The sequence below is a fragment of the Alexandromys fortis genome, unplaced genomic scaffold (genome assembly GCF_014885135.2).
Source record: "Alexandromys fortis isolate MF-2015 unplaced genomic scaffold, M_Fortis_MF-2015_v1.1 scaffold_39, whole genome shotgun sequence".
Lineage (NCBI taxonomy): Eukaryota > Metazoa > Chordata > Mammalia > Rodentia > Cricetidae > Alexandromys > Alexandromys fortis.
In genome coordinates, this window is record NW_026067918.1 from 11919233 (window position 1) to 11931312 (window position 12080).

The 12080-nt window shown below is 52.5% G+C and overlaps 1 protein-coding gene across 4 annotated transcripts in view; it reads left to right on the plus strand.

Annotated features, from left to right (window-relative positions):
• The window catches only part of Ccdc40 (coiled-coil domain 40 molecular ruler complex subunit), a 43863-nt gene that overhangs the window by 14846 nt on the left and 16937 nt on the right, over positions 1-12080 (plus strand). For 3 of the 4 annotated variants that reach the window (XR_007591334.1, XM_050140256.1, XM_050140257.1), the window contains 5 exons: positions 4092-4249; positions 4368-4490; positions 7642-7763; positions 10726-10969; positions 11068-11250. Coding sequence is in view for 3 of the 4 variants with exons in the window: in XM_050140256.1 (XP_049996213.1) it covers positions 4092-4249; positions 4368-4490; positions 7642-7763; positions 10726-10969; positions 11068-11250 (830 nt within the window). In the remaining variant the exon portion in view is untranslated. Of the gene's footprint in view, positions 1-4091; positions 4250-4367; positions 4491-7641; positions 7764-10725; positions 10970-11067; positions 11251-12080 lie in introns of those variants that run through there. The other variant, XM_050140258.1, reaches the window with a different exon arrangement.

The window sequence follows — 12080 nt, forward strand, 5'->3', positions numbered from 1 at the left end:
GTGGGGATTCCAGGCTTCTGTCTGGATGCTTCTATTACATAATCCCACTGGGACTCTGGTCATGAACAGTATTTTGTTTGTTTTGCTTTTTAATTTTTGGAGGCAGTGTGTCAGGTAGCCCAGACTGGCCTTGGATTTGTTATATAGGGTGACCTTGAACTTCTGACCCTGCTGCGTCCACCTCCCCTGTGCTGGTCTCAGGTGCTACATACAGTGCATGTGCGGTGCTGGTGATCACACCCGGGCCTTCGTGCATACCGGGAAAGCATTCTCCCAAGTCTCTGTCACACGGTCCTGGAAAACAAGATGTCCGGTGTGGAGGGGCTAACGTATGTCTCGTAGAGCGCCATCTAATGGCTGAAAATCAGAGACGGGAGAGGACAGGAGGGAGGCACGCAGGCTCAAGTCGCTAATCCCTCACAGCCTGGGTGTCCCATCTGTCCCCAGCTCCCTGCATTGCCGCACTTGGGATCAGGCTTCCTGGAATGGTATTTTAGGGGACACCTTCAACCCACAGTGTTTATCAAGAACCCCTCCCTACTGATTTACTTACCTCCAAATCAAGAGAAAACAACAAAGGCAGAGTGTGGCATTGAAACCAAGGCCTCCCTTGCCATCACTGTAGACCCTGGCGCATGCTGAAGGCACACATTGCCGGCCCAACCCTGCCACACGCCTGCTGTGAGGCCCCACAGCCACAGAGCCAGGAGCATCATGCTGCCAGGCGCCCATCTGCCATGGCTCACAGTGTAGATGGCTTCTCTGCCTAGAAAAGCTCCCTGAAGGTCTGGGCCACCATCTCATCTCCCCGTTGATATAATAAATGGTTACACCGAGGGGCAAAGCTGGGGGAGCTACGCAAGAATTCTGCCCTCTGTGTTTTTATGACCCAGGGTGTTCTCGTCACTTCTGTGAGCCAGCCAACAAAAGACAAACACCCCAGGAGACAAGCAAGCTCTGCGGAGAATGAAAACAGGTCCCTGGAAATTAAGCTATGAAACCAATTTATGTCCGCTAATTCTCAAAGGAATGAAAAGTTCGAAGAATAGCTGAGATATTGACTCTGGTCGCTCACCTGGCAAAGACAAGTGGACCTTGGTGTGCTTAGGGAACGTGTAACATACACCCTTGCTTGCTCAGGTGTGTGGGGGGGGTAGGGGGGGTAGCCTGCTTCAGCCGCCTCGCTGAGTCCCCGGATGAGGCTATGTCTTCACCTCCTGGCAGGACAGTCAGGGCTCCCAGGCCCCCCTCTCTTCAGTGGTAGACTGAGTTTTCTCTCCTTGTTCCCATGTGGTCGTTCCTATGTCCTGATCTCCTCTTCAGAGAAGCGTAAGCCACCATAGTGGCCACATTTAATCTTGACAGCCTCTGTAAAGACCTTGTGCTCAGATGCAGCCACAGTTCCAGGGTGCGGTCAGGCGGCACCTGCCCCCAGGTCAAGTGTGCCCTGCCTCCACCTACCACTATCACTTCAGGGAATGAGCGCCTAAGTGGGGCTTGAAACAGGCAGGCAAGCTCACTGCACAGCAACTGCCCCCAAAGCAATCAGAGGGGAAAAAAAAAAAAAGACGGGCGGGGGAGCCCATGAACATGAGCTCCTTCAAGTGGACAGAAGGTAGGAGAACAGAAGAAAAAGACGTCGCAGGAGAAACACCTCCGCACCGTGCTGACAGCGGTGACTCCACGGGTCAGAGCTCAACAACCGTGACGCCCCAGGTTCAGGAGGAAAACCACACAGGCTCTCTGCAGGCAACTGACTAAAACTCACAACAACAACAGCAACAACAACAACAACAAAACCACCAGCTGCTAGAGAAAGCATGGAACTGAATCGTCCTGGAATGTTCCATCCCCGCCTGGCTCCCTGCTTCCGTCCTCCTCCCTGGAAGACCTTGCCTAGAGCCAGGGTGACGGGATGCTGGAGCCAGGGTGACAGGATGCTCTGTGTTCTAGTTCAAGGCTTTCTTTTCTCTCAAGTAGACCAGTCTTCATTTGAACCGGCAGTGTTCTGTGCTAGCACACAAATCTGTATGTCTGTCTATCCATTTTTAAAAATCATCTTATTTTCAAAAGTTTGTTTTCTATTTTATGAATATGGGTGATTTGGTTTGGTTTTGAGACAGAGTCCTACTGTGCAGCCCTGGCTGACCTGGAACTCACTAGGTAGACTGGACGGCCTCAAACTAGTGGAGCTCTGCCTGCCTCTGCCTCCTAAGTGCACTGTGCCCTGCCTTGGGTATGAGTGCTTTGCCTGCATGTATGTATGTATGTATGTGCGCCGTGCGCATACCTGGTGCCCACAGAAGTGAGAAAAGGGTATTGGGTCCCCTGGAACTGGGGTTACAGGTGGTTGTGAGCTGCCATGTGGGTGCTGGAAACTGAACCCAGGTCCTCTGCAAGAGCAGTAAGTGCTCTTGACTGCTGATAATTTTATGTATTTGAAAGTGGTTTGAAACAAGCTTTATTTGTTATGTATAATACAGTGTATGCCTGAAAGCCAGAAGAGGGCTCCAGATCTCATTACAGATGGTTGTGAGCCACCATGTGGTGGCTGGGAATTGAACTCTGGTCCTCTGGAAGAATAGCCAGTGCTCTTAACCTCTGAGCCATCTCTCCAGCCCCATATTTATATATTCTTTTAACCACTGGCATTTACTTGTTTGTTTTTGCAGTGCAGGTGGGGGTGGCGTAGGGTGGGGGAGTGGGACCCAAGGCCATAAGCACACTAAGAAAGTGCTTTCCAGCACACTAACCCCCAGCCAGAGCAAACAACCATCACACAGTCCCCTGTGAGTTTCGTCGAGGGGACCCACGGGAACTGTGGCTTTGTACCTGCCTCCCCCTGGCAGCTGCACCACCATGGGTCTGTCGGGGGGGGGGGAGACTCACCCTCCTGCTGTGCTTGGGGGCCTCACTTCACACTGGCAGGAACCCTGCGAGATGGGCACAAGGCCTTGGCCGACACGACTCTCTGAATGTACTAGGAGGTGGGCGTGTGGTGATCTGGGGTACGGAATGTGTATCAATACATAGACTTTCCTGAGACAGGGTCTCACTGTGTTACTCTGGCTGGCCTAGAACTTGTGACCCTCCTGCCCCTGCTTCCTGAGTGTTGGGGTCGTAGACCGCACCACAATGCCTGGCTGCTTCATGTATTCTTGCTCCTTTGTGCCCTCCGATTGTATTAGGAGTTCTTTTGCAGCAGAGTGTAAGTCTTTGTGGTGTATAGGTCATACAGAGGCTGGGAAGACAGCTCCTGGGTGAGGTGCCCTCTGTTCAAGCCTGAGGGTCCGAGACAGGGTGCCAGGTACCCACCTAAGAGCCTGGGCACAGTAGGATCCACTACAGGAAGATCCTCATGCTGCCAAATCAGTCAGCTCTAGATTCTGTGAGGAATCTTGTTAAACAATGAAGTAGGGACTGAGAGATGGCTCGGCTGTTAAGAGCACTGGCTGCTCTTGCAGGGACCCAGGTTCAGTTCCCAGTGCCCACGTGGCAGCTCGCAGCCATCTGTGAATGCAGTTCTAGGAAGTGTAGTGTCCTCTTTTGGCCTAGGAGGGCAGCAGGCATGCAGTGGTATACACATACAGAGAAAGACAGAGAGACAGAGAGACAGAGAGATACATGCAAGCATAGCACCCATACAGGTAAAATAAGAAGGAAAAGCAGTAAGGTAGAGAGTGGCAGAGGAAGACAAACGGTCCCATCTCTAGTTTCTACACAAGTGGACGTGTGGGTTCACGCACACACAGAGGCAGTCCCCAGTGTAGATGTGGTAGTATGTGCCTATAATCCTAGCCCTGGGGAAATGGCAGAGGCAAGAGGACCAGTAGTTTGAGGCCAGCCTGGGATATAGACACTCTGTCTCAAAAGTCAAAAAGAATCTGTCTCCATCCAGGCTTGGTGTCACAGTTCTGTAATCCCAGCACTTGTGAAGTGGAGGCAGGTGAATCCTTGTGAGTTCCGGGCAGCCAGGGTCACAAGAATCTCCAATCCCTCCACAGAGGAAGGTGCAGGCTTGAGCGCTGTCCCAAGGGCCCCCTGCCCTAAGCCAGCGTGTGGGCAGTGCTGACCAGCCTCCTTCCCCACAGTGGCAGCCCTGCAGACCGAGATGGAGAGCCTGGCTCTGCACCTCTTCTACATGCAGAACATAGACCAGGACGTCCGCGATGACATCCGTGTGATGAAGCAGGTGGTGAAGAAGACCGAGACAGAGAAGATGCGTGCCGAGGTCGAGAAGAAAAAGCAGGTAACCCTGTAAGCCGTGCGAAACCTCCGCCGTTCCACGGGACGCTCGGGCTGACCACGCCGGTGGAGGGCTGCCCTCAGCTGTGGATGGCTCCATACAGCCCCTCTCTCTTTGCCAGGATCTGTTCGTGGACCAGCTCACCGAGAGGGCACACCAGCTGGAAGAAAACATCTCCCTGTTTGAGGCTCAGTACTTGTCCCAGGCTGAGGACACCCGAATTCTCAGAAAAGCAGTGAGTGAGGTAAGAGCACCCCCGAAGCCCTTGGGAGCAGAAGCCCCCTTGTCGCCTGCCCCTGGCCTGGGAGAGTCAACCCGACAGTACCAGCGTGTTTGTAAGCTGCCGCCACCAACAGTACCGCAGTTACTCAGGGGCGTGCACGTCAAAGCCGGCTGGTCATTGGCATGGGCAGCTTTGTCCCCGGGCTGGGCCTTCTCCCTGCTCTGCACAGTGACCGAGCCACACCCTGGGGCTTGTGACCGAGGGTAGAGACGACCCCCCACCTGAGAGTCCACAGCGCAGGGATGATGGCCCAGGCGGGAAGGCAGGCTGTAATGAGGACAGGAGAGAGAGGATGCACTTCGGGATTCCTCCTACCCTCTCCAGCCTGTGAGCCTAATTGTCAGGCGCATGAGTTCATGAGTTCCGATCCAAAGGTCTGAGCAGAACCTGCCATTTTTAAATCCTCAAAGTGATTCTTGTGTTTATCTGAGTAATAAATCAGGGAGCCTCCAAGACTCATTCTGGGAGGGAAGAGTACAGCTGTCCGGTTTGACCAGAACCAAAGGCTTCTCAGGATGTAGAGAGTTCCTGGCAAACCAGGAGAGAGGTCACCATATGCCACAAAGCTATGCCCTGCTGCAAGGTGCTGTCGGACCCAGGAACAGGTGGGCAAGCCGAGGGCGCTGCCAGGGAGCGCCGAGTCAGCCCGGTCGACACAGAAAACGAGCAGATCGTTCATTAGCTGAGGTCTGAACCGTGCCTTCAGTGGTGCACAGACCCTCGGTTAACCACTCGGTCTGAACCGTGCGTTCAGTGGTGCTGGACCCTCGGTTAACCACTTGGTCTGAACCGTGCGTTCAGTGGTGCTGGGCCCTTGGTTAACCACTCGGAGAAATCTTGCCCCCATAAAATAAATTCTAGATGGAATCAGATATTTAAAAAAGGGACACCCTGGAGAGATGGCTCAGTAGTTAGGAATGCTGGCCGATCTTCCAGAAGAACCGGGTTCAATTCCAGAACCCACACGGTGGCCCACACCATCTGTTAACTCGAGTCCCAGGGAATCCAGTGCCCTCTTCTGTCTTCTTTCAGCACCAGGCATACGGGTCATGCAGAGACATACACACAGGTAAAACATCCATACACATAAAATTAATAATAAGAATAAAGCCAGGTGGTGGTGGTGCACACTTTTAATCCCGGCACCTAGTGCAGGGCTGAAGAGGTCTTTTTACACTTGGCACCAAGCAGAGTCCTCAGGCTGGCACGTAGCTCAGTTGGAAGAGTATCTGCCTAGCATGTACCAGGCATGGGGCTGATCCCGGGCACTGCATGAACCCTGCCTGGTGGCACACGTATTTCCAACACAGGGAGACAGAGGCGGGGCCATCAGAGGTTGGAGATCACCCTTAGCCATGTAGAAACCCGAGTACCTGAGACCCTATCTTAAAATTAAGAATGCAGAATCAGGAAAGGGAAGGGCCAGGGGGCGGGGCCACCCAAGCACAGCCTCCAACAGAAGGAAGGAGGGGTGAGGGGCACTTACAGCCGCTGAGAAACTGGGCCAGCACTGCCTGGCTCACGGTCCAGCACAAGGACAAGCCCGAGGTGAGAATGGGGAGTGAGTGTGACTTAGACAAGTGGGACTCTGTGGACTAAAGCCCTCCACTGGCTCACAGCTCACACCAGAGGGTAGAGTCCCAGTCACCTCTTAGAGCCCCCAGCGGGGACAAGGAGAGTTTGGGAGAGACCAGCTCATACAGAGTGCCACAGGCGTTTGACAAAGGTCATAGGCCAGAGAGTCCCTACGGCTTTGCCCTAGAATGGCAAGGGGTCCCTTCTTCTGTCTCTCCCTTTCCACGTCCGTGGCCATGGTTACTCCATGACCGGTGCTGGCCCTCCTCCTGACCCTTCCCTTTATGGATTTTGCTTCTGCTTTGAGACAGGGTCTCATGTGTCTCGTTTGGCCTCAAACTTGCTCTGTAGCTGAAGACAACCGTGGACTCCTGATGAACAACCATCGGGGTTCCTTCTTTCCCCCCTTGCCTCTGTCCTCAGCCCATTCTCCTTTTCAGCATTCAGACATTGGTGGCCCCACAGGCATACACACATAGCCATGGCTCAGATGGACCAGTGAAAAACTGGGAGGTGGTCATAGGCATGTTACTGCCAAGGAGGACCCAGGAGGATGCCTGGCCCGCCTTGTGACTGTCAGCGTCTCAGTGCAGACCCCCTTAATCCGTTCACTATTTGACCGTTATCCTAAGGTAATGCCCAGGCATGTGCATAGCGTGTGTGTGTGTGTGTGTGCGCGCGCGCGTGTGTGTGTGTGTGTGTGTGTGTGTGTGTGTGTGTGTGTGTAAAAGTGCCAGACTGTGGCCAGGAGAGACAGCTGAGGCAATAAATGTCTGGCTGTGGAGGGGCACGCTGCAATCTCAGCGCCAGGGAGACAGAAATATGAAGATCCCTGGGGTTTCTGATCCGCTAGCTCAATGAGAGCGCTCCAGGCCATGAGACATACTGCCTCAGAAAGGCAGTGGGTGGCTCCTGAGGAAGGGCCCCTCAGGCTGACCTCCGGCCTCCTCGGAAATGAACCCTCCGTGTCCTCTCTGGATTGTTTCTCCACCTGCCCCCCAGTCTAGTTCTGCATCCTGGCCCCCAGCACAGGGAGACCCACTTCTCCAAGCCAGATGCCCTCCTAGAGACCCTGGTCGTTCTCGACTCAAATACCTCCTCCCTGGGCAAGAACTAATCAGGTTCTAGGTGAATCAGGAACTAGGTGACCTCAGTCCCGTCCATGACATCCACTAGGTTCTGCCTTGGCATTGGTGTAGAGTGGGCATTCTGTCATATCTGACAGAGTCTTCTTCCTCAGCCCCCAGTACAGAACCCCTAAAAACAGCCTGGAGACTCCACGGAGGAGCCATGCTCCATTTCCTGCTGGTTCTCTGCTGATTTGTGATGGAGAAAAATTAAGTTTCCAGGCATGAGCTGTGAATACCTTTAATCTTAGCAGAGACCCGTGGACCTCTGAGTTCTAGGCCAGCCTGGTCTACACAGGGAAACCCTGCCTCAAAACAAACACATGAAAAAGTTAAGGTGGATGGGAGGCGGGCGGCAGAAGGTGGCCGCTGCCATTGTCGGCCGTGTCTGCATCCCACCCTCTCCGCAGGCCACCACTGAGATTGATACCATTGTGGTGGAGAAGAAGCGTATCCTCCAGCAGTGGACCACCAGCCTAGTGGGCATGAAGCACCGTAACGAGGCGTACAGGACCGTGCTGGATGCGCTCAGGTGCCACCCCCGCGATGGGCTGCCCAGGGGGACCTCGGGCGGGTGTGCTGGGCTTGAGGGGAACCAGCAGAATGACACCACACAGGTGCACCAGGGCCCTGCCGCCAGCCCCCACCCTTCAGTGCCAAGCCTTCAGGTCAGGCTTCCAGGCAGGATGTCAGAAAGAGACAAAGGTTTCACTGAGCAGGAAACCCCAGCCCATTCCCAGCCTCTCTGGATGGTCCTGTCCTGGGGCCGTGTTCAGTCAAAACCGTGTTAATTCCCTCCAAAGGGAAGAGAAACGAGGTGGCGCTTGGGCCGGAGACGTTCGCTGCCTTGAAGACCAGAACCACCCAAGTGATGGGAATTTGGTTCCAAAGGTGCCTCGCGGCTTACGGGCTTGTCCTCTCTCTACCTTAGCACCCACAGAGGCTTGAGCCCTGAGGGAAGGAGTAGCTGCTGCTGGCCGACTAGGTGGTGAGTGCTGGAAGATGGCTCAGGAGCTAAGAGCATGCTGGGCTTTCAGCAACACCCGAGTTCAGTTCCCAGCACACACATCCGGCAGCTCATAACCTCCTGGAACTCTGCCTCCCGAGGGTTAAAGGTGTATGCCACCATGCTCTGCCAATATCCTGCATTTTAAAATATGCACTTACAGAATGTCAAGTGGAGAATTTAGCAACATATGCTCACACTTGCACATGTAACCAGCAAATGGGCCTCTGTCTCTAGCTGTAGCTGATATGCCCGGGCCCTGGGAGCAGGTGGTCATCTTTTGAGAGGGTTGCTCAGGCCTGGGATTTACGGCCAACCTGGGCATCATACTGAGAGTCTGTCTCCAAAAGCGATACCAACAAATGAAGTAGCGTGAGCCTGACCAGCAGGGCACCAGCTGCTGCTGTGCCCACAGAGGAGCTGGGTCTGCACCCAGAAGATGTAGAGGAAGTCTGGCCAGGCACGGTGGTGAGTTCAAGATCAGCCTGGTCTACACATGGCTCCAGACCAGCCAGGCCTATGTGGTGGGGCTCTTAAAATCTTGTTTTAAATAAGAAGAGCAATAGCCGGGCGGTGGTGGCACATGCATGCCTTTAATCCCAGCACTTGGGAGGCAGAGGCAGGCAGATCTCTGTGAATTCGAGGCCAGCCTGGTCTAGAAGAGCTAGTTCCAGGACAGGAACCAAAAGCTACAGAGAAGCCCTGTCTCGAAAAAAAAAAAAAAAAAAAAAGGCAAGATACTGTCTGTAGACTTCTTGGGATGAAAGAGGAAAAATCATCACACACACAAATAAAAAAAAATTCAATTTCAGTTAATCCAGGATATGGCTTTGGGCATGAAGCCCAGCATGTCATGCATGCTAGGCCAGTGTCCTACCACTGAGTTACATCCTCAACTGCCTCTTAATTTTTATCTATTTGTCTGTCTGTCTGACTATCTATCTATCTCTATCTTCTATCTATCATACACACACACACACTCACACTGTCTATGGGTATATTGCCTACAATATATATGCATGCACACAAAGGCCAGGAGACATCTGATCCCTTGGAACTGGAGTTATGGATGGTTATGAGCCACCATGTGAGTGCTGGGAATCAAACCTTGGTCCTCTGGAGGGGCATCTGGTATTCTTAGCCACTGAGCCATCTCCCCAGCTAAGGGTGGTACACACTTGAAACCCCAGGACTAGGGAGGTGGAGGCAGGAAGATCCCTAGGGCTCCCTCGTCAACCAGTCTAGCCGTAACACCGAGATCCAGGTTCAGTGAGAGACCCTGTCTGAAAAATGAAGGTGGGTCCAGCAAGAAGGCTCAGACGGTAAAAGACACCTGCTACCAAAACTGATGACCCAAGTTCAGTCCCCAAGACCCACGTGGCTGATGGGGAAAACCGACGTCCAAAGGCTGTCTTCTGACCTGCACACACGCTCCGTGGCATGCGTACCTGGCCCTACACAAAAAATTACTAATTTTTAACTAAAAATATAAGGCAGTTGTAGTGGCAAACGTTGGTTGGATATGCAAGAGCCAGAGGCAGAAGGATCACAAGGTTTTAAGATCAGCCTGGGACACACATCTAGCTCAGTGGGAAAAGACACGGTTGTCCTCTGACCTCCACACCAGTGCCAGGACATACATGCATGAGCACACATACAATAAATAAACAAAACACTAAAAAACAATAGGGTGGAGAGGGACTGAGGAAGACATCCACACTGCATACACAGACACACCTCACTAGTTGGGTTTTGTCAATTTGACACAAATTAGTTATCTGAGAATCTTAGCTGAGATATTGCTGCCGTCAGATTGGCTCCTGGATGTGTCTGTTTCTTGACTGATGGCTGATGTGGGTGGGCCTAATCCACTATAGACCAGACCACACCTGCACAGGTGGTCCTGGGTCAAGTAAGAAAGCAGCCTGAAGCCAGGCGGTAGTGGTGCACTCCTTTAATCCCAGCAGTTGGGGGGCAGAGGCAGGCGGATCTCTGTGAGATCGAGGCCAGCCTGGGCTACAGAGTGAGTACCAGGATAGCTAGGGCTACACAGAGAAACCCTGTCTCAAAAAAAAAGGAAGAAAGGAAGGAAGGAGGGAGGGAAGGAGAGGGAGAGACGGAGGGAGGGAAGAAGGAAAAAAGAAAAGAGAAGAGAAAAGAAAAGAAAGCTGGCTGAGCAAGCCAGTAAGCAGCTTTCCTTCACGGCCTCTGCTTCACTTCCTGCCTTCAGGTTCCCATCTTGAGTTCCCTTGATAACGGGCTGTAACATGTAAGACAAACAAACCCTTTCCTCCCCACATTGCTTTTGGTCAGTGTTTTATCCACAGCAACAGAAAAGCAAGCTAGACGACTCCCACACAGAAATGAATAGCAGTTAAGAGTTGGCACCCAAAATTCCTTCTCCACATTGGAATCCACCCAGTGAGATTCTCCTGATTGGGTCCCTGGTATCTGGCTGGTGACCAGCTTTGCTCTTTTGGTTTTGCAGGGAATGTGAGCATCAGGTTAAGTCCATAGACGGTGAGATCGAAGCCTATAAGAGGTCCATCATGAAGGAGGAAGAGAAGAATGAGAATCTGGCCCGCCTCTTGAACCGCTCAGAGACAGAAGCCATGCTAGTGCAGAAAATGACCACCCAGTGCTTGAGCAAGCAAGAGGCCCTGCAGAGCGAGTTCAACACCTACCAGCTGGCCCTGCAGGACACGGAGGAAATGCTGAACAAGAGCTCTCTGGTGAGGCACGGCCCCCAAGCCTGGGCCTCTGCTCTCAGCCAGCCTGTAGGAGGACAGCCACACACATGTCCTCCCCATGGTTCTTTCTTCTTTTGCAGGAACACTCGGCAGTCTTGAGCGAACTCCAGGCGGCCCGCCAGGCTGTCCATCAGGAGCAGCAGCTACGGCAAAAGATGGATGTCTCCATCGTGGACAAGCTGCAGGAGCATGGGACCTCCAGCAAGATGACCAAGTACTTCCAACAGCTCCTTCGGAAGCTGCAGAAGGAGAATACCAACTTGGTAGGCGGCCTCCAGCTGACAGGGCAGGGACTGGGCTGGAGCTAGAGGCCTATGAGCAAAGGGCTCTTGGGGCGGCCCCTCATGACCTCATTTCTAGCTGTCAAAGCAACACTTTCTATAATTTACTTATTTCTGCTTTTCTTCTGCAGGCAGGGTCTCTCTCTATAGTCCTGGTCATCCTGGAACTTGGTGTGTAGATCAGGCTGGCCTTGAAACTCAGAGATATCTGCCTGTCTCTGCCTCCCAAGTGCCAGGATCAAAGATGTGGGCCACCACACCCAACCCTATAATTTATTTTAATTAATTTAGTTTCTGTAGTGCTAGAGATTGAGCCTAGGGGCCTGTCCATGCCAGGCAAGCGCTACACCCTACACAAAGGTCCTCTTTGTCCTTCTTCTGTGAGGCTGAGTCTCACGGAGCTCCAGCTAATCCCAAACTTACTACTGTGTGTGTATGTGTCAGCAGGCTGGCCTTGAAACTCAGAGAGCTTCATATTATATATATATGTGTGTGTGTGTGTGTGTGTGATCTATCTATCTATTATATATGTGTGTACACATATATAAGTATATATGACCTTGAATTTCTTTTTTAAAATATTTATTATGTATATAGTGTTCTATCTACATGTATGCCTGCAGGTCAGGAGAAGGTGCCAAATATTATTACAGATGGTTGTGAGTGACCATGTGGTTGCTGGGAATTGAGCTCAGGACTTCTGGAAGAGCAAGCAGTGCTCTTAACCACTGAGCTAACTCTCCAGCCCCATGACCTTGAATTTCTGATCCCTCTTAAGTGCTAAGACTATAGGCCTGGGTTACCAGGCCAGT